The sequence below is a fragment of the Bolinopsis microptera genome, chromosome 13, assembly GCF_026151205.1.
Source record: "Bolinopsis microptera isolate Bmic1 chromosome 13, MBARI_Bmic_1.0, whole genome shotgun sequence".
Classification (NCBI taxonomy): Eukaryota; Metazoa; Ctenophora; class Tentaculata; order Lobata; family Bolinopsidae; genus Bolinopsis; species Bolinopsis microptera.
The window spans coordinates 11,343,661-11,366,375 of NC_087084.1; the positions used below are offsets into that span (position 1 = coordinate 11,343,661).

Sequence of the window (22,715 nt, forward strand, 5' to 3'; positions counted from 1 at the left end):
TATACTCGGCCCTTTATTGTTTGTAATATTTATAAATGACATGTTCTCCTGTGTCTATGAAGGCACCAATATCGCCCTTTATGCAGATGACACTAAAATTTGGAGGGAGATTCTTGGTTACCCTGACCATCACATAATCCAAAATGACATCAATAGATTATATGATTGGTCAGTGAGAAATCGAATGAAGTTCCACCCACAAAAGTGCAAAGCCCTCTCTGTGTCCCTGCAAAGAAACGTGCTGGATAACTTGCCATTCAATACCTTCTTTTATAAACTTTCTGGAAGTGATATTGACTTTGTGCCCTCTCAGTCAGATTTAGGAGTCACAATAAACTCCAGGTTTAATTGGGGTGCACAATGTAAAGCGCTTGTTTCCAAAGCTACATCTAGACTTGGACTACTTAAGAGAACATGTCATTTCACTACTGATAAAAGGCAGAAAAGATCGTTCTATTTAGCGTTAATTAGGTCTATATTTGAACATTGTTCTGTCATATGGTCCCCTCAATCTGCAACTCATCTTCAACAGTTTGTTGCTATCCAAAAGAGGGCTATTAAATGGATCAATGGTGAACCTTACTCCAGTTATAATGACGATAAACTTGCTACAGAGCAAAAGAAACTAAATATTCTCCCTGTTAAACAGAAGTTTATTTATAACGATCTTATGACCTTCTATAAAATAGTGAATAGCATAATTCCAGTTTCGCTCCCTACATATATAGTCCTATGCCGTCCAGAGGGCACCCGATACACTAGGCACAATGCTCAAATAATTGATATGTCGGATACTTCAACTTACATGAGTACCACTGTGCCCTGCTCGGATGCCTTCCGAAATAGCTTTTTTCATAGATCTATGCTGAATTGGAATAGTCTACCAGTATGTATCCGGCAGTCAGAGCGGATTTCTACTTTTAAGGCCAAACTGATCAAGTACCTCTGGGCTGCCGATACTGTCTGGCCAGATTAGCTCATCAGTCTTATGAGTCTCAGAAATTTGTTTTTGTTGGTTACAATTCTGTCCGTCCAATTTCCTATCTGCTTGTCCTTTTCTTATTTCTTTATCAGTTGTGACGGAATTGTAATGAACAAAATCCTTATAATTATTTATGATATGTTTGATTTCTTGTTAATGTTTGTCATTCAAATTTGGTAGACGGCCCCAACGTTAATGTGGCTCTTGCTATGTGTTGGTTCAGCCGAATTAATTATTATATTTAATCAAGTTTATTTTTCTCGTTAGTTGTCATCCGGCCAAACATTAAGCAACTTATATTGCAGTACCATTTATCATTTAGTAATCAAAATATGTCATTGTAATTTTGCATGGCTGAAATGTAACGCTTGATTTATATATATAATGATTAATTGAATTTTCAAATAAAAAAAAAAGTGAAATCCCAGCCGAAGGCCGGGTTACACTAGTACGTGAATAAAGCGCAATGAAGTGCAATAAAGCCACTTCCGTGCTAGGCTTAGAAAATCCAGTTACAAAGGAACTAAGGAAGTACCAAGACACAAGAAAGTGGTTTTTTTATGTGAGTATGTGGATAGTTCTTATGCCGAAAATTACAGACCATGCAGTAATTATATCATAACAATTCATCCGTGAGAACAAATTTAACCTACATGCAATCCTAAATACCGCTGAGGAATCCATGATAATAATTATGATATCCTCAAGGAAATAATTCAAGGACAACTAACCTTGACACGCCATCATAGCCATGATGTCGAATCGCTCGACACAAGATCCGGTATCTCCGAGATCCTGCTCGGTCACGACAAAGCCAGCTGTGAGGGACAGGAGACTGTATCCGGACCAAACAGCAAGGTGGTTTGAAGGGCACTCTGGGATCTGTGGGAGCGTAGGAATAGTAAGGGTATTCATGAGAGTGGGAGTGTAGGAATAGTAAGGGTATTCATGAGAGTGGGAGTGTGGGAATAGTAAGGGTATTCATGAGAGTGGGAGTGTGGGAATAGTAAGGGTATTCATGAGAGTGGGGGTGTGGGAATAGTAAGGGTATTCATGAGAGTGGGGGTGTGGGAATAGTAAGGGTATTCATGAGAGTGGGAGTGTGGGAATAGTAAGGGTATTCATGAGAGTGGGAGTGTAGGAATAGTAAGGGTATTCATGAGAGTGGGAGTGTGGGAATAGTAAGGGTATTCATGAGAGTGGGAGTGTAGGAATAGTAAGGGTATTCATGAAAGTGGGAGTGTAGGAATAGTAAGGGTATTCATGAGAGTGGGAGTGTGGGAATAGTAAGGGTATTCATGAGAGTGGGAGTTCGGGAATAGTAAGGGTATTCATGAGAGTGGGAGTGTAGGAATAGTAAGGGTATTCATTAGAGTGGGAGTGTGGGAATAGTAAGGGTATCCATGAAAGTGGAAGTGTGGGAATAGTAAGGGTATTCATGAGAGTGGAAGTGTGGGAATAGTAAGGGTATTCATGAGAGTGGAAGTGTGGGAATAGTAAGGGTATTCATGAAAGTGGGAGTGTAGGAATAGTAAGGGTATTCATGAGAGTAGGAGTGTAGGAGAGTAGGAGTGTAGGAATAGTAAGGGTATTCATAGGAGTGATCAATTGTTTTGATGAAAGCTTTGGTTGGTTGTTTGATTTTACTGCGTTGATATGGCGTGTTTTAAAAGTTTTCTCTGCAACTTTTAAAAAAATTTTACACTGCAGATTCAAAAGTACTTAATCAAAAAAGCAACAATGATTAAACACCCACTAACCGCATCAGTCTGACTATGAACAACAAAGATGTGAGTATCACAGTTACACTTTCCAGTAGTTCGGACTGTGCAACCACAAGCTCCGGCATCACCATCATCTCCGAACTTGCCTTCCTTTCCTTCGCCTCCCTGAAAACAGTTCATATCAGTTACTGTGATTTTAGATACTTCATTTCAAAAATGTCAAAAATTGTCCGAAATAGTCCTCAAATTATGGGCTCGTCCACCATTCGGAGCGCTGAGCCAAAAGGAAAAAAAGCTTTTGTCGTAAATTTTGTTTTAAATTTTGCAAACTGTTCCTTTTTGTCTCATCAACACCTCAGTTGATGCTTAAAATTCCAAGAGGTGCTCATAAATGGTAATTTTCCCAGCAGGCCTGAAACCCAAAAATGAACGATAGGCCAAATTTGCATAAATTATGCAATTTTTTCCTTTTCACCCTTTTGAAAAAAGGCAATAGTGAAAGGTTACGAATGGAGGTTTTTGCAGAAAAACGTGGATTTTGGAGATAGCAGTAGGCGGGTCTAAATATGATGTCATTCCGTCCGTTACCATGCAACGAAAAAGTTGCGCGCGCACGAGGATTGCTTGCGGAGATGTGATGTATAGATAGCCTGTGATCTATGAATGCGCGGCGCGACTGTGTTTTAATGTATATGATGCATGTAATATATAATATTACTATTAGGTAATACGCCCAATTTGTACGTGGCACGCATAGTGTATTGATGTGTACACGAGTATAGTTTACCTTTGCTGATAATTTCTTGAATTACAGATACAAGTTAAGTTCTACGGCAATTGAACTGAATTTCAAGTGTTTCCCGTATTTGATGCATAATTTATCAATATTATTATCATGAAGATTGAAGGGAGCTGATTGGAGCTTATACTTAAATTTATAGTAAATGTGAAATGGAAATCTAGCGTCCGCCAAAACAAAACAACGGGCGCAATTCTTGTTTATGTGAGTCGTTGATTTTCTAGTTTTAATGTTCCTTGGTGAGTGTACTGACAGCTTGACATAGTAAGGATATCTTCAAGATCAACAAAATGTTGCCCATCAAGTTCATAATATGAGACTCCTAACAAATCTCCTGACCCTTTAGAAAATCATATTAAGAGATTAGAACCAAGGGGTTAAAACTGAGAAAATGAGGAGGGGCTCTTATTGAGTAGTATTTTTTAGGACACCCTGTATATGCTGATGGAGCTGGTACCGCGATCTAAACTTTAAGCCGTAGTACATACATATTACATTACACTGGATTGGCTTACACAGTGTAATTTCCTCCAGTCTGCGCCGCGCGCCTATATAAACATATGCGGCGCAGACTGGAGGAAATTACACTGTGTAAACTCCAGTGTAATGTAATATGTATGTACTACGGCTTAACGACGTGCCCTCGTGCCGTCTAGTATGTACTCCAGAATGTGGCCCAAACTTAAAGAATGTGCTTTGGAATGCGCATGAACGTCGCTCGTTCGTCTTATCTCGTTGAGTTCGTCCCTCTCATACAATACTTACTAATTGGTTGGTTATGAAGCGTTTTACCATATATAGTTAGACTTTCTACGACCATATTTTGTCTTATCTCTTTGAGTTCCGCTGTTCCAGCCATGACACAATCTTACGTTTTCCTATATATAACAAAACACGCTATAACCAACCTTACTACAACACAATTCAACAGAAGAATGGAAGATTGTATAGACCTTAGTTCTCAGAAGGTTCACACATTCACACCTCTCTCATTTGACTCCAATTAAAAGCTTGTCCGCGCCCTTTTGTTAAAAAATAGCACATTAGAGGGGCTCATGATCTCTCTCAAAGATCACATATATTCACATTTCTGATGTATAACTTCAAATTAAGTAACCCAATGCAAAGTATGATATCCGTACCGTGATCATTGTTCTAGCCAAGCCGTAAAAATGAATGAATAAACCTGAAACATAATTTGTTCATCACGCGAAGAAGGTAGGCCGGGTCATTTCAATTAGCATGTTTCCTTCATTCAATTCTAATCTAAAACAAATTCGCCTTAACAACTTAACATTATATTTTGTCTTATGGTGCTGATTTGATGGTGATTCATTTTATTCTCAGATTAGCTGCTAGAACATAATCATATTATTTCATAATTTGAATTTGCTCAGAGGAGTAACTTTTTGATATTTCAATCTCAACCATTGTTTTTAAATTTTATCGATAAATATTTTTCAACTTGCGAAATTTAGCTAAGATTTTTTAAAGATCTTAAAAACAAAATTCCAAAGAAAACAAAGCAAGGTTCAAAAATTTTAAAAGTGCAATCAATAACAGAAGCAATCATCACTGATGATTGCTTCTGTTATTGACTGCACGAAACTTTAAGTTTGTGACCTTTAGAGTGTTCTGGATAGATAAGTACCTAAGATGAGAAGTACGTACCGTACCCGGCTAAAGTACGTACGGTACGAGGTTTTTCATTAAATTTTTCTGAAAGAAATGATGTCCGTTTTTTACCTTATTTTTCTATTGTTGTAAAATTTGCAGGTATGTATGCAATTTTCAAACCACGGTTTTGGTGCCAGTCAATGGCGTACACTGTACGTACACTGTACAGTCATACAATTCTAATGATGGAAATAAGAATGCAGCGACATAAGTTTAAATTTAGTTGCCCGTAGCGCAACTAAAGTGTTGCGTTCCTGTAGTGTTCCTGTAGTGTTCCTGTTATTATTATGTCACGAAAGTTGGACTTTCATCAAAAACTCATTTATCGTACTTTATAACCAATTTTATTAGTACGTACGCGGTGCGGTACAGCCATATTTTAAAGTACGTACCGTACGAACTTCTCATCATAGATTAGTACGGTTTCAAACATGTGTAGATTAATTCGTGAAGGAGCAATTAGCTACTTGTTGCGTTCTTATCTTTGTAAATAGATTACAATTATGTTACAACCAGTTAAGATATCAAGCGGTTGACAAAATTATAAAAAAAATGTGCTGTAACATCCTGAGTAGAGAAATAAAAGCAGAAAACATTTTTGCCAGAATTATTTGGAAATTGGTCGCCAAATTTTTTATTGGCCTCCAGTCTTAAATTTAATAAATAGTGTAAAGTCAAATACGATTTATATTGAATTTTATGCAAAATTAATTCATAGGATTAAAGAATTAATTACAAATACTCGACCCCAATCTTAACCCTAACCATAAAGCTAACTTTAAACTTACCTTATCGGTAATAATTATCGCGTACATAACTTTCACGCTGAAGACCTTAGTATGAACAATTAAATCCGTGAAAATAATGTCTGTGGCATTATCTTACTATATATAAAAAAAACGCGAATTAAATAGGTAATAATTATTTTAGTCTCTTGAGTCTTGACACCACTTTATAGTAAGACGGGTTCCTGCTAGTAACTATAAGGTCCGTAAATAATAAAGTCTGGTAATTATTTCCATTAATTTTAGTGTGTGTCTCTACATATGCGTAGATATGTGTGTAGCCGATTACTATATTAGTTTATTAGTATACTAGGACAAATAAATCACTCCTTAGTTGCACATTCTAGAGTTCAAAAAAAGAGTAAAACACTTATTAAAAAATCACCAACAATTTTCGCATTTTTTTGCACATTTTGGGCGGTCACGGGTTATGAGCAAAAATAATTATGTCCACTTCTAACCACAACCTTACAGTTACACAATAGAATTTGCTGTTTGTCGAAACAGTTTTGTTTTGCCCGTTGCTCTTCAGGAGAGCATTTTTACCCTACGACTTGGATTGATTCTGAATCAGCATCCAAAAATACATCGACAAAAGCTAATTTTACACCCTTTGTGCCTTTTCACAACAATTTCAAGCGACCGATTTAGTTTAGTATTAATTAAATTAAATTAATATCATATTCAACAAAGGACTCTTGCTCGTTTATCCCAAAAGACTATGCCCTAGTACAATTGCATTCCGAGAAGCTCGATAAGAGAATGAAGCCGACCTCTTTCAGACAAACTCATATCAGACAGTTGAATCGAATAAAAAGTTCGATTTAAATATAGCACCATTGTTTTCAAGCTCTTCGTCAAGGATGATGTTCATGTTTATTTGAAGTAGTCACAGTTGAACAGACAATAATCTATATATTGATATGATAGCGTCGTCTAGTACAGTCAGTCATTTTGAGTTTTGTTTTGTGTCAAATATTGTGTTAGGTATTTACAATAACATATTGTTTAAATTCGGCCGGCTGTGAGACTTTGAATTTGTCATACTATATATATAAACATGTAACAAAGTTAACATGGCCCCTTGCTGTCGTGTTTGATAAAATTTCCGAATGGCCAGTTGATAAGATAACTACCTTATCGGACATAATTTTCACGGACATAATTGTCACGGACATAATTGTCACGGACATAATTATCACGGACATAATTGTCACGGACATAATTGTCACGGACATAATTATCACGGACATAATTGTCACGGACATAATTGTCACGGACATAATTGTCAAGGACATAATTGTCACGGACATAATTGTCACGGACATAATTGTCACGGACATAATTGTCACGGAAATAATTGTCACGGACATAATTGTCACGGACTTTATTGTCACGGACATAATTGTCACGGACATAATTGTCACGGACATAATTGTCACGGACATAATTGTCACGGACATAATTGTCACGGACATAATTGTCACGGACAAGTTTTACACGGAAAAGTTTTTCACAGACATGTGTCCAAAAATTTGTAAACATTTTTGGTTCTTTTTTGGTTCTTTTTCTGAACTCTCAACTCTAGAATATGACTGAGGAGTAATTATATTTGTCCTAGTATACTAATAAATTAATAGTAATATAGTAATCGGCTACACACATATCTACTCATATGTAGGGACACACACAATAAAATTATTGGAAATAATTACCGGAATTTATTATTTACGGACCTTAATGCCACAGACATTATTTTCACGGACTTAATTATTTACGCTTAAGTCTTCAGCATGAAAGCAATGCCCGTGATAATTTTGACCGATAAGGTATTATATACATAAGTATTAAGTAATGGCTTTTTCTTTAAATAGTACCACCAGGTAAATTTCGTCACTCATTTAAGAAATATATATGAGGGATGTTTAGGACACTCAGAGCATTTGTATATTCTTTCTGAGCATTGAGCACCTAGAAGCACTAGCCCACGGTAATTTAAATTGATATCGTTTTCTTTCGATTGGACACTGGCAATCGTCGCCGGTTCACTCTGCCCAAGTTTAGATTTTGATCAAAAGATTATTGGAAGACAATCAATACAAAGGGTAAAGTAATATGGGCAATCTGGTTTTGCCATAACACTTCATATGCTATTGTCCATCTAGACAGCTGAGTTGCTGAAGAATTCCTTCAAAAAATGTTTTTAATCGAGTTGAATGGCATGACTGCCACTCACCACGGTCTATTTGACCTCTATTGACCAATTACTTTGGGAATAACGGTGTTGCAATTTGATTCGGTTTTTCGCAATATATTCTCAGAATGAATTGTATATTAATTCTATTATTCATCCTTTAATATAAATTGTATTTTAAAATAAAATATTATTTTTAGCGCAACTACAAAGCGCCAGGAAAATAGTTTAACTATTGTTTATTCTACAATTATAAATTCTCCCAGATAGGAGATACCATCATGATGCTCTTCAACTGTTGCAAGGATCCGTCATGTCTTGAAAATAGTTGCCTGGTCACAGCGAATAAAATATCACGCGGAAACACCCCAGATTGTGCCCCAAAAAATAGTCGTAAAACTGAGACAAAAGCTTTGAAAAAGAGATCATCAGTGGCTGTGAAGAGCGGGTCTACTAGTGAACCTGACGTAGAGGAACGGGAAATTAAAGGTGGACCGCGAAACTACGACCTGCCCGAAGAGAAATATTCTGTAAAAGTCACTCGGAAGCTCAGTGAGATAATCGTTCCGGACGAGAATGTGGAAGTCAAAGTTAATAGATCAAGAAGACCGTCCGTGATAAATGGCGTTTATGCTGTTCAAAGGCCAAGTGTGGTAAGAATGAATTCGGCTGAGATTGCTGCTGCGATTAAAGAAAATAACAAAAAAAAGATTTTTGAAAGGGATCCTTCCTTTAATGGAAAAAGAATGACCGAGGAAGAAAAAGCGAAAGATGCCAAAAAGAGAGAAAAATCATTTCTGTCAAAAGCCGTAAAAAGAAAGAGCAAAGTTAAAGTTTAATCGAAAACTTAAAAAATCAACATTATATAAAGAAGAATATTCGAGCAATACTATGGCAATCTTTCCTTACCTTGGGTCCTTGATCACCATGGATACCATTGACTCCTGAGTTGCCTTTCTCTCCAGGATTTCCTGGGTTTCCATCGGGTCCTTGGTCACCAGTGATTCCTTCATCACCTGGCGCACCTGGTGCTCCTGCTTCTCCCTGTAAATGTCTTTTTGAACACTAAGTCGCGTTACCTTTATATTCGACTAGGACTACTTCTGGATGTTTAATGTTTATAAACAATTTTCTAGAGTTTTCAGACGTTTATGATGTCAACAAAATACCTTTGAGGCGGTTTTCGTGTGAATTTTCATCATTTTCATTTTGCGATCGAATTTAAAATTTAATGGGTTTGGATATTCGTAGGACAGTGACATGACTTTTATTCAAAACAAAAGAATATTCTTTCAAAATTAGTACCTTACTTATCCTGCTAGTATCAAAGTTCATAACTAGTTACACTTATCAACTAAGCAGAGTATAATTACTAACCTTGTTACCAGAAGCTCCAGGAAGACCTGGATGACCATCAGCACCATCAGCACCATCCGTACCATTCAAACCGTCCTCTCCAGCTTCATAGTTCGGCTGTCCCTTTTCTCCGAAATCACCAATATCTCCCTTCTCGCCAGTATCAAGACCTAGAAGCTCTTTGTTCTCTTCAAAGAAGGTTACGATTTCAACAACGAGAGGATCTTCTGGCTTGCCATCGGAAACCTGAAATGAATAGTGATAAAGTGGAGGGTTCGTTACAGTAATTCCACCATTCATCACATGACTCCTTTAGTAAGGTAATACAATTTTAAGAAACTGGTCTCAGATATAATTACAACTTTGTAAACATTTAGTGTTAGGATAATTCAACACGAAATATTACCTGAGGCTCAATTGGCATCTCCTCCCAGTATTTTCCTTTGTTTCCCTTGGTTCCCTTGTCTCCGTGTTCTCCCTTGACGTAGTTAGCTTCTCCCACGGGTCCCTTGGCTCCCTCATCTCCTGGCAGACCGACGATTCCAATATCTCCAACGTCTCCCTTTGGTCCCTAAAAAGTCGAGTATTATATATACAGATATACGACTTATCTAGGAAACAGGTTAGGATTTATGGGCCAAATAATATTCTTCCATACCAATAACCGTCACTGAGGGGCCAATAAAAGGTAATGAGATCCGATCTCTGGTTATTGATCTCGAAATCTCGGATCATGTGCGAGATCATGTTTTTTTTTCAAATGAAAAAATTAGTTGGCTTTAACTTTTCGTACCATAATTGATAATTGATTAAACATCCTAATGATATTATCAAAATCCGGTTAACCGGAAATGAGATTGATATCCGACGTTTCTGGTCCGGCAACCAAAATTATAGACCGGTTGATTCCTAAGCGTATTTTATGACATTTATTTTCACTCTTCAGGCACAAACTAAAATTTTAAGTCAAGCTGGGATGATATTGTTTGACCGGAGCCTACAGTGGCTGTAAAAGTGTAAATAGACTAGGTTCTCTTATTGTGGCAGCTAACTCGGCTGTCCGATAACTAAATCACCAAAAGTTCATGTCCAAAAAGAACGAACATTGTTGATAGTAGTCTATTGACCTAATTACTGTCCAGGCTTAGTCTCGCACAGATTAAAATGTTGAAGCCGCAGCAACAATAGGCTACAGCAAATCATGCACAGGATTGTATTCGGATATTTGCAACAAAGCCTAATGATACGTTTTCAAATTATTAAATTCGGTTGCAATATGTTAAAATGTAGTTTCTATCATATTCCCCAGAACGGTGATGAGCCATATTGAAAGGGCGTTGACTTCACCGATTGGATTAAACAATATTGGCGACAGATCTCATGACTCTTGAGTGAGAAGTAACAGTCTGCCATAAGTAAAGTTACAAATCTTAAACATGAAAAATTGCTATATTGTAAGCCCAGACGTTCCATGTAGCAAATAACGAGATAAAGCTAGCAAGTAACTGACCTCAGGTCCCACTACTCCTTCACCTCCAACCTCACCAGGTTCGCCAGGTTCACCAACTTCACCAGGCTCTCCAGGGTTTCCTGCAATACCTTTGGGTCCTTCCTCTCCGGGAACACCATCGGCACCTTTAGCTCCGTCGATACCGTTATCACCGTCAATACCGTCAGATCCTAAACAGGTTATCTTGTAAACATGATTAAAAATACGGTCATTGATCCGATGGTAAATACTTAATATCAGGCAGTAATAAAAGTACTATAACTGACGAGAAAATTTGTTATTCGTCCCAGCAACTCAGAAAATCATTAGAATTCAAAGCCACAAGTTAAAGAGAAATAAAATTATAAATGATTTGTCAGAATGATGGAATGTTATTATTAAAACCTATGGTATCTTGTCCTGGTTCTCCCTTGTGGGTGGCACCGGGAACTCCCTTATTTCCTGCTTCTCCGGGCGCTCCATCATTACCCTGAAAAAACAGAATGCAGATACTTGAGATTGATCAAGAGTAACCTTAACAAAGCCGAATATGGATGTGGTAGTTTATCACTGGGGATTAAGTGTTTACGATCAGACGGAGTGAAAAAAATGTTTGATGATTGCTAGTTGTTAAGTAGAACTTCTCCGTAAAGTCGAAGCTAGTGCTTCCACAGTTAAGAGTAAGTTAAGGGCAATTGTTTCATCACGTTACCGGTTACATGTGAACAAAACTCAGACATCATACATGATCATAAAGACTTACAGCTTCTCCCTTGGCACCAGATTCTCCCTTATCTCCAGAAGTTCCAGGGAATCCAGGTTGTCCTTGGTCACCTTGATCACCAGGTTCACCACCATCTCCCTGTTCTCCTGGTTCTCCCTTGGAACCGGGTAATCCGGGGAGACCTGAATCTCCATCTGGACCCTTTTGATGGGCTCCTGGGATGTGGCACTTTTAGTACAGCTTCCGGTGGAGATATGCAGTCAATTAAAGTTGATATTACCATTTGAAAACTGCATTTTAATTTAGTAATGAAGTAATTTTACCTTTAGCGATGAAAAGTACTCCATCTTCACCAGGGAGGCCATCACTTCCATTAGTTCCTGGTTCTCCATCTGGTCCTTGGTCTCCTATTTCTCCCTGTGGTCCTTGTTCTCCCTCGTCTCCTTGATCTCCCTCGTCTCCTTGAGCTCCCTCGTCTCCTTGATCTCCATCGGGTCCTTTTGGTCCTTGGGCACCTTTTTCTCCATCAGCGCCTACATCACCTTTTTCGCCTACAACACCTTCATCTCCTTGGTCACCTTGATCTCCCTGAAAAAGCGCATCACGTTATACATACATTATGCAGAAACATAAATGTCTAAACGCTCTGTTCTGATCAAATACTGCTCAAATGCCATGGAATAATTGCATTAAACTATAAAAAACTTGTACAACTTAAGTACAATCAATGTTAAAGTGAGAAGAACCACTAAAAGTCAATACCTTGGCTCCATCAGATCCGGGAACGCCGGGTAGACCCTTAGCACCATTTGCACCGGGCTCTCCAATAGCACCAACATTACCGTCACTTCCTGGGTTGCCATCGGCTCCAGCATCACCTGGTTCTCCTTGTTCACCAGACTCACCCTAAAACATGGGTGTTAGTCAATTTAGATGCATTTAACATCATAGTATCAAGTAGAGAATTATATTTCAATGAAACTGACCCATTGAAATTAACATTGCAATATGTAAACAAACATACTATTTCAAGATACTGGGTTTGATTTTTTTCTCCTATTCGATTCGAACAGTTTTTGGAGATTTCGCTGACCATTTTATGGTACCGTTAATGATTGTGCTTCTACTCAAGTTTAATGTGTACTTACTTGGTCACCCGCTGGAGCGTGGAGTGGATCGGGAGCTTCACCAGGATCTCCTTTCTCTCCCAATACTCCAGAATCTCCAGCCAGTCCCTTAATACCATCTGGTCCTTCTTCTCCCTCTTGACCGTCATCAGCATCAAGTCCTGGTTCTCCTTTGTCTCCTACGTCTCCTTGTTGACCTGAGCACAAAGGATACAGGTGGTGGGTATAAAGCTTCTGCTAGACTTATATACAAACGGATTCTTTGTCTTAGTTAAATAAACGATCACATTATGATAAATGCTAAGTATTACCTTGAGCTCCAGGTTCTCCTTGATCTCCCTCTTCTCCATTTGCGCCAGGGGCACCAGGTTCTCCACTAGGTCCTACTTCTCCTTTAGGTCCCAGGGGACCTTCAGGTCCGGTTTCTCCTTGTTCACCGTCAGCTCCGTCAAGGCCATCTAGACCGTCATCACCGGGTATTCCTTCAGGTCCTTGTTCACCGGGAACTCCAATTACACCCTGCAGAAAATTAATTAAGTGGATATGCCAACTTTTGTGTTCCACAACCACATTATTCACCTTAATGCGGCAATAACTGTTTAGTAAGCTGAATTAATCATATCTGTACTTTTGCCGGATCAACCAAAAATAAGTACAGACCAAAAAATAATTAGGTTTACTTACTTTAGCTCCGGCATCTCCAGCGGGTCCAGCAGGTCCATCAGCGCCATCCAGACCATTGGGTCCTTTGTCTCCAGCAACTCCGTCATCTCCGGGCTCTCCAGCAGCTCCGGCCTCTCCAGGGGCACCTTGTCCACCCTTTGGTCCGACACCTCCCTTACCTCCTGGGGCTCCATCTTCTCCGTCAGGTCCTTTTTCTCCCTGTATTTTAAAGTCAGTAGAAAAAAATGAGTTCAGTAAATAACTGAGCGTCGATGTTTTCACAACTTTACACAAGTTTGATTACCTTATCGGACCTTATTTGGACGGACATTACTTGAACGCTGGAGGCCCTAGCGTTCATTTTAATGTCCGTTCAAATAAAGTCCGTTCAATTAATGTCCGTCCAAGTTAAAGTCCGTTGAAATTTTTTCAAAAATTTTTTCATTTCGAACTTTTTGTCCAGAATATGACAACTTTGAGAACTTTATTGTGCCGTAAGTTAACGATGGAAAGGTTCTCTTTGGTCTGCCGGAGGCACAGAAAACTCTGCTAGTATATGATATTTTCAAGGGTCACTTGGCGGAAAAAAGTCAACAAAATTATGGCACTCAACAACATAGTTCATGAACTAGTCCCCGCCAACATGACAAACTTGTTCCAGCCTCTAGATATTAGTATTACGGTAAATCGTGTTTCCAAGGACATTGCCCGACGTTGTTATAGTTCATATTACTCGGGGCGGTAATGAAACAGTGCTAGCAAAGCTCCACGTGATGTTAAGGTTAACCTTAAGTTGTCTAAGATAAAACCACTTCACGCCGAATGGCTTGTAAAAGTTAACACTGAAATGCAGGACCGGGGTAGTTTGATAAAAAAGGTTTCCATAAACTTAAAGCTGGAAATCACTGATGCTTTAAACATGGACTATTTCATGCACGAAAACCCATTTGATGAAGATGATATGTGATATTAGACACTGATCGAGTACACATATTTTAACATTTTTACTGCTCAATGACAGCTTTTCTTACTTACTGTATAAAAATGGATTTAAAAAGCATTTGCTGAAATTTAAAAACGTCAACAAAATTGAAAAAATTCGGTTTTTTGATGGTTTTGAATGCCTTCGAGCGTTCATATTAATGTTCGTTCATAATTATGTCCGTTCACGTAATGTCCGTCCAAATAAGGTCCGATAAGGTAAGCAATAAGTGGAAACAGCAAATTCTTTTGTCGATCTGTACTCACTTCCACGCCAGCTTCACCCGTGGGACCGGTGACATCAGGACCAGATTCTCCCTGAGGACCCTGTTCTCCCTTTTCTCCGATTATTCCAATTGGGCCTTCTTCTCCTTGAGGTCCGGGTTCTCCTTGATCTCCTTTGACATCACTTGTTTGACCAGATCTGGAGAATTGGCTGATCATTTAACGATAACCAAGTTTTATTTAAGGTTCATGAATAAAGTTAGGTCATCAAGAATTTAAATTTGTTTTTAAAACTATAAAAATAGTTTACTTACTCTCCAGGTGGACCAACTTCTCCCTTAGCACCGTCAACTCCAAATTCACCAGTTTCTCCCTCGAGACCATCATCTCCATCAATACCGTCATGTCCAGGTTCTCCATTGGCTCCAGCAGCTCCCTGAGGTCCCTTCACTCCTGGTTCCCCAGCTTCTCCAGCGCCTCCGGGGTTTCCGTCAGCTCCTAATGAACAGATTTGATACCGTCAGTACTTTTAGCGGGAATGGTTACAGCTCGTGGTCATGTTATCTGCTTTCACATTATGGTAGGAACAGGTTCATTGTACAATTAATGAAACAGTGCATTTCAGCTGATCAAACAGGCATTACAGTAACACGATATTCTGAGATTATCGTTTGAATATCGGGTCTGAATTAAAAATATGCCCCAGAGACCTGCATCCAAAATACTTGCCTGGATTTCCATTAGCTCCATCAGCACCATCAAGACCGTCGACACCAGCATCTCCGTAAGCTCCTTGTTCACCAGGTGCTCCAGGGGAACCGTAATCGCCGGGGATTCCGGGGGGTCCTTGATCACCAGGTAATCCAGGTAGACCGTCCAATCCGTCAGTTCCATTATTGCCATCGAGACCATCCTCACCTGGATAATAGCATCATAAATGGATTGGTAAATTATAGCTGCTTCAAGCTAGTTAATTTTAAAAAGTCCCCGTCGTTATCCAGTCTCAGGTTAAATACAAACAGTAACTGTTAAATTTATTTGAGCACTTACCCTTGGGACCCTCAGCACCCTCTGCACCAGGCTCTCCAACTGCACCCTGTGCACCAGGAGCTCCATCAGCACCATTATCACCAGGATTTCCGTCCAGACCGTTAACTCCGTCTTCACCGGGGGCACCTGAAGCGAGTATTAATCACTGTAAATAATCTGGAAAAGTGTGGCATGTTTATAACAATCAACATTTAGATTTGAAACGAACCATAGCCGTATCAGCAAACAAATAATAAGCAATTTTAAAAGAGAAACAAACAATGAGTAGAGACTGAACTTTTGGAATAACCATTTAAAAAGTAAAGTTTTTGTTCCTAACCTTGGTCACCGTCATCACCATCGGCTCCTTGTTCTCCCTGATCTCCTTGATCTCCTGGTTCACCATCACTACCTGTGGTTATTGACTTTCACATTGGTATCCAGATTAGAGGAAAGTTGTTTTATATCTTTATATGAATTACGAGGGACCTAATTAAACATATAAATCAATTTTGGAAATTATTTCCGTGCCTAAACGTTTACAAAATGCCAAAAATATCGAAAAGAATAATATAACGAACCGTCGCTGCCGGCGGCTCCAGCGGGTCCCTCAGCTCCGGGTTCTCCCGGTGCTCCATCCATTCCTCGTTCACCATCATGACCGAACTCTCCACGTTCACCCTTAGCTCCTGGAAGAAATGAGTTACAATTCAAGTCCAGTGAGAAACATTATCACGATGGAAATAACATGAACCATGGCATCTATTCAACACCCTTTAACAATCCACCTGATGTGTACAAATTACTGAATATACAGAAACTCGTAAGTCAATTGAAATTCTAACCGTTGTTGCCAGGTGCTCCATCAGCTCCAGCTTCACCAATTGCTCCATCAGCACCATTCTCACCATCCTCGCCATTCTCACCATCAGCACCGGGGTTACCATCAGCACCGTTAGCACCATCTTCTCCAGGCTCTCCAGCAAGTCCTGGCTCACCTTCAGGACCCTTAGGACCTGGAGGAGCTTGTTTGTTAGCGTGAGAAGCACCGACATGCGGCACACTGAGGTCAGCAGGATCGGGTAGTAATCATCCAACATCACATTTCAGCGCAGTTCACAGCGAGTAATGATTATGCTATAGTTGCATAATTAAATGACATTGAGATGATTGCTTTCATGATGTTCTGATCATGAACAAGTTTGACAGATGATGCTTGAAGCATTTCTAAATGTTTAAAGGTAGTTTGAACCTTGTCTTCTGATCAGAACATTATTTTAGTGTTAACATAAATTCTGTAAAGTTTAAATAAAATATAACACCGTCAAATTTAATCAATTCGTCCATACGAAACGAAATAGATGTAAATCACACTTGTTAATATTTTGTTTAAAATTTAATGCATGCAGCACATTTAAAACCAGCATATAGATCAATATGAATTAAATTAATGCTATCTACAAAGTTTGCAGCATAATTTAATAGAATAGATTAACTAACATAGAAAAGAGGCAGCGGCTAATTATAGCTTTATAGGTTTGGAAAATCTTAAATAATGACGATAAAGCTTTGTAAGATAACTGTGGTGGGATAACAGTAATATGACTATATGAGATGATAAGCAGTTCCAGCTGATTGAGAACACCTTACTTTAGCTCTCTAAAGAATGAATTTCAACTCATGGAAACTGATGCAGCAAATTTCATGTCTGAAGGTGATCAGCACGATTATTTAAACGCTGCTTAAATCTGGTGGATTCGTGTAGTGTTATTGAGTCTCATGATTTGATGTTTCTTTCATTCAAATTTCTAATTGTTTCTGAATAGACTCAGTGAAGACAGATTTTAATGGAAATTTTTATTTATTTCCATTAGAATCTGTCTTCACTGAGTCTATTCAGAAACGATCAGAAATTTGAATGAAAGAAGCTGCTTAAATATCAATGGTGTAGTCTTTTACCATTGTCAGGCGAATTAGCAGCTAAAATCAATTCAGTGGGGTGAATGGAATAAAATGATATTATGTATTAATCATGAAGTGTGGCACTCCTTATATGGTAGTCACGTGACATGATGTTAAAATGATATAGAATTACTAAAACAATCAGTTTTAAACATTCAACGCTGACGGATAGAATTGTCAGGTGACACAAAGGAAAGTTATTGTAGTATTAGCAAACAGGCAACCAGAGTTTTATGTTAATTAAATTGCGTATTGTAGTATAGTTAAAGCGAACAGCTTTTTGTGTTAATGAAATGGCTTAAAATAGTTGTTAAAGCAAACAGGCTAACAGCGTTTCATGTTAATTAAATTGCTTATTGTAGTATAATAGTAAATGTGAACAAGCAAACAAGCAAACAGCGTTCTCACAAGGATTTAACTGCTAATTGCTATCCTAGTATTAAAGCTTATAAGTCCACAGTTGCCGATATAATTTGAACATGAACTAAACAAGAAGTCAACATAAAATCAACACAAATTCCGCATAGATTCAATATACTTTTAACGGAAAATCAACAAATAGCTCGTAAGCGGATACCAAATAAAAAGATTATAATATTGTTATAATCAAAATTCATTTTCAAACAGAGACCACGTTAAAATTCCAAATATAACATTTTAGCCTACCTTCTTCTCCTTGAGGACCTTGTTCTCCCTTCTCGCCTTGGGGGCCAACATCACCTGGAAGTCCTTCTCCTCCATCAACTCCATCAACTCCATCGGCTCCGTCAAGACCGTCGCTACCGGGCTCACCCTTTGCTCCTTGCTCACCTTGTGGACCTTGTGGTCCAGCTTCTAGCACCTTCATTGAAACAATGGCGTCAGATGTTTCGATATATTTTAAAATATAATTTTATTTGCATTGGTAGAACTTAAAGGAAAGAAAAGTGTAAATAAACCCTGACACTTACATCAATACCATCAGCACCGTCAGCACCATCCTCTCCATCAGGTCCTTTCTCTCCTGCTGCTCCTTCAGCTCCCTGTGGTCCTTGGGCTCCTAGATCACCTTTGTCTCCTGAGAACAAAAACCATGTCACAACAAATCAAGATACCTATAGTCAATAACCTAGCTGAAGACGATTTACACATGTATTTTGAAAGATCCTGCTAAAATAAACTTCTCGTATCTCTTATATGTTTTAAAACAAATACCCTCCAGGCTAATAGTTAACAATCAATATTTCGCTAAATAGTTAATAAGCTTCCAAATTATGGAAATACATAAAAAATAAAATGTATATTCGCTGCAGGATCAATATCATACCAGGTTGTCCCTTAGCACCGTCCTCTCCACTCTCGCTGACACCAGGTTCACCAGGTGGGGCAGAGTCGGGGGTAACACCATCTGGTCCGGGCTCTCCTACTGCTCCTACCTCGCCTTTGGGTCCCTGAAACAGAAAGACGCTGAGTTCTGTGCCATGAGCAGTGTCAATAGGATAATTTTTAATTCAATCAAACACAAAAACAGGATTTTAAAATATGTTTACCCTTTTCTAAATATTGAACTTCTCTCATGCACGTACCTTATCTCCAGGTTCTCCAGCGGCTCCAGTGGTAGCTTCTCCCTGAGGTCCTTGTTCGCCTTTGGAACCATCAGCACCGTCAGCACCATCCTCTCCATCAGGTCCTTTCTCTCCTTCAGCTCCTTGTGGTCCTTGGCTTCCTGGCTCTCCTACTGATCCCTGAGGTCCAGGATCACCTTGTAAAAGTACGGTTGTAAGAGAAGTGTTTAGTCATAAAATTCAACTCCTTGCTATAGAATCAACTTTATCTTTACAATCATTGATATTAATCCAATACTGACGGGGAGACGTCAGACACGCAAGAAATATGGTAAGTTATAGAACTCCTGACCAAACGAGTGCCGAAGGCACGAGTTTTGTCAGGAGTTCTATAAATTGCTTATGGTACGGCACAAGACTCAAAATTGTGAGCTGTGAATCTAATTTTGCTTAAGCATGAAATCCAGCCCTTCTCGCTGGCTAATATTGGTCACGTTATCTATCAGCTGACTACACCTCGTGACTGCGTCACTCGGTGACCACGTGCCCGACTGGCTGGTGCCGTACCATAAAAATAATGATTGGTCTGTCCACTTTATAGTCAAAATAAATGTGTTTTATAATTTATTTCCCCTCGAGTATTTCAATGCCGGATTCTATAAAAACCTTTTGATCCGCCGGGTCCTTTGGCTCCTGGTCCTCCATCTTCACCATCTGCAGCATCAGCTCCGGCAGGTCCTTGATCTCCTTGGGCTCCTTGATCTCCTGGGCCTCCTTTGGCTGCAGCAGCACCTGGGTGTAGGGTGTTATATGCGTTCTTGTGCTTTAAAATGTTTAATACAGGAATATGCATTTGTCATCGACTGAAAATAGCTGCCGTAAACAACTGTAAATAGACAATAAAACGACTTTGTAATAACCACATTACCTAATTACCAACAATATTAAAAAATTCAGGTAGGCTTATACACGAGCCTTTTATCTAATGCAGATGAACAAAATCAAGTTTTCAACATGTAAGCCAATTTAACGCCAGCTTAAAGCCAGGTAAAAAGCCAGTTTTCAAGTAATAAACCTACCTGGTGCTCCCTTTGCTCCAGTAGGTCCAGGTTCTCCCTTCTCCAGCTTTCCTCCTTCAAGTCACCAGAGCCTCCTAGAACACAACTATTAGATCACAGTTTTCACATGATTTAAACCATTTAGCAGATTGTGGATCTGGTGCAGCAGTTATTTTAGATTAATCGAATGTTTAATCTCCACATTTTCCAGTGAATACAATACATTTTCTTTTATTTGCTTCCACAGAGAGCTGGATGCGAGTAAAGAAAGCATAAACTGCGCACCTGAGTCTCCACCGGAACCATCTCGGCCGGGTAGACCATCTAGACCCTTTGGTCCTTTAAGTCCTTGAGGTCCTTTCTCTCCTTTAGCTCCTTCCTCTCCGAGTAATCCTGTTTTGAACGTAGCTTGTGAATTTCATAATACCAATATTTTAATTTTGAGGTTAAGATTAATTGAATAGGTATTGGCCTGATAAAATTCCAAACCTATCATGGCTGTTTGAATAAAAGGATAGCGTAAGTCGTAAGTCCGCAGTTATTTCCACTTACCCTTAGGTCCCTCATCTCCGACTTCACCGGAAGGTCCGGGTTCACCAGATGCTCCTTGTGGTCCTAGCTCTCCGACAGGTCCAAGAGGTCCTTTCTCTCCATCTGGTCCTGCTGATCCATCTCACCGGGTGCTCCCTCAGCTCCTGCCTCTCCTGAGATATTGAGGCTTATCACCTAGTGTATTGTACAAAATGGGTTCAATGAACGAAACCATTTCAATAAACAATTTACCATTTCAATAAACAATTTAGTAAGAGTATTAATTAAAAAACACCATTTCAATGAATAATTTAGTAAAAGTATTAATTAAAAAACACCTGGCGTGACATCAGTAAGCAAATAGAATAAAACATAATCTATGAAACAACAGATTAAAACTTCCCCTCACCTTGTTCACCCTGAGCGCCCTGCTCTCCGTCGGGACCGGGCTCTCCCTGAGCTCCCTCTTCTCCGGGTACCCTGTCACCTGGGGGTGCTTGAAGGTTAGCGTGAGTAGCACCGCACAGTTACATGCGGCACATTCATCAGCTTCAGCAGGGTGACGGCAAGTGTGTTCCTCAGCTCACATTTATATCAGTGTGCGGATATGGTGGCTAGAAGTGCTGCTGAGAGGGGGAAGTGATGCACGTGCACCATCTCCACGCTCCTAGCAACATCTAGTGACTGTCCATCGAGACATGCAGCGGAAATTAAACAGCGTAAATTATTTAAATTGAGTTGGATAGCATATGTTTGATTACAAGAATCGATTGGAAGTCGGTTCTAAGCCACCCTAAGTTCAACACGAAATCTTAGCGAGATTAAAGCTATAGTGGAAAAATTTGAAGTTGGCGTTCGAGATCCTTGATTATCTGTGATTGAAATTTCGTTAAAATACGAAAGTAGGATGTATCGGACAGGTATTTCTAACCACTAACTTCAAATCGTTCCACTATTAACACGTAACAGCCGGTCAAACAGTAATATCCTCGGCTAACAGCTTTAATCAGATTATGTATCATGCTTTGAGTTTTGCTTAATAGAACAAATTGTAAAAACTTATTTTGTTCTTAAAATACTGCATAATTGAGCAGCTAGAAATATGCGGGGTTCGTTTATGATTTATTCGTTTGCATAGGATTTATATCTTGACAACGTTGAATATAACCAAGACCGCAAGATTGTAAAACTACCAAAATGCAAGGCCTGTGCAGAACAATGTCAGGGTGACCGTGCTAGCTTTTCAAATATTAATTGTTTTGACAAAAGCATGGAAATATGTTGAGGCCACTATAACAATGGCCTGGGTTCTCCAGAACTTCTTTCGCGGTGTGGGGTGGGTGGCTCGAACGGGAGGTGTATGGGTGTTTCTAACCTATGCTAAGGAAGGGACTAGCCATCTCTTATACAACAATTTGGTCTCGGATCGGACACTCAAAACAACAATAGAGGAACGGTCTACACGCTCACAGGCTACTATGTCTCGTGTAACCCCAGGATTTGACACGTTCACAGGCTACCACGTCTCGTGTAACCCCAGGATTTAACACGCTCACAGGCTACCACGTTTCGTGTAACCCTAGGATTTAACACGCTCACAGGCTACCACGTCTCGCGTAACCCTAGGACTCTAACACTTAACAGACTCTAACACGCTCACAGGCTTCCACGTCTCGTGTACCCTAGGATTTGGTTTTGGATCGGACACTCAAAACAACGATAGAGGAGCGGTCTACACGCTCACAGGCTACCATGTCTCGTGTAACCCCAGGATTTTACACGTTCACAGGCTACCACGCCTCGTGTACCCCCAAGATTTAACACGCTCACAGGCTAACACGTCTCGTGTACCCTAGGATTTGGTT

At 39.4% G+C, this 22,715-nt stretch overlaps 1 protein-coding gene across 1 annotated transcript in view; it reads right to left on the bottom strand.

Annotated features, from left to right (window-relative positions):
- The window catches only part of LOC134825209 (collagen alpha-1(IV) chain-like), a 32,492-nt gene extending 12,078 nt beyond the window's left edge, over positions 1-20,414 (bottom strand). Inside the window, exons 1-26 of the mRNA XM_063837360.1 lie at positions 20,341-20,414; positions 19,928-20,053; positions 19,283-19,458; positions 19,024-19,147; positions 18,668-18,774; positions 18,384-18,558; positions 16,601-16,771; positions 16,337-16,444; positions 16,096-16,167; positions 15,777-15,902; positions 15,456-15,644; positions 15,041-15,224; positions 14,769-14,925; positions 13,542-13,739; positions 13,169-13,376; positions 12,879-13,054; positions 12,493-12,636; positions 12,054-12,318; positions 11,770-11,945; positions 11,412-11,496; positions 11,028-11,197; positions 9,924-10,088; positions 9,539-9,763; positions 9,071-9,205; positions 2,743-2,871; positions 1,714-1,864 (exon numbers count right to left, since the gene is read on the bottom strand). Of these exons, the coding sequence (XP_063693430.1) occupies positions 1,714-1,864; positions 2,743-2,871; positions 9,071-9,205; positions 9,539-9,763; positions 9,924-10,088; positions 11,028-11,197; positions 11,412-11,496; positions 11,770-11,945; positions 12,054-12,318; positions 12,493-12,636; positions 12,879-13,054; positions 13,169-13,376; positions 13,542-13,739; positions 14,769-14,925; positions 15,041-15,224; positions 15,456-15,644; positions 15,777-15,902; positions 16,096-16,167; positions 16,337-16,397 (3,016 nt within the window). The 5' untranslated portion in view covers positions 16,398-16,444; positions 16,601-16,771; positions 18,384-18,558; ... (3 more) ...; positions 19,928-20,053; positions 20,341-20,414. The remainder of the gene's footprint in view (positions 1-1,713; positions 1,865-2,742; positions 2,872-9,070; positions 9,206-9,538; positions 9,764-9,923; positions 10,089-11,027; positions 11,198-11,411; positions 11,497-11,769; positions 11,946-12,053; positions 12,319-12,492; positions 12,637-12,878; positions 13,055-13,168; positions 13,377-13,541; positions 13,740-14,768; positions 14,926-15,040; positions 15,225-15,455; positions 15,645-15,776; positions 15,903-16,095; positions 16,168-16,336; positions 16,445-16,600; positions 16,772-18,383; positions 18,559-18,667; positions 18,775-19,023; positions 19,148-19,282; positions 19,459-19,927; positions 20,054-20,340) is intronic.
- Positions 20,415-22,715: the final 2,301 nt, after the last annotated feature.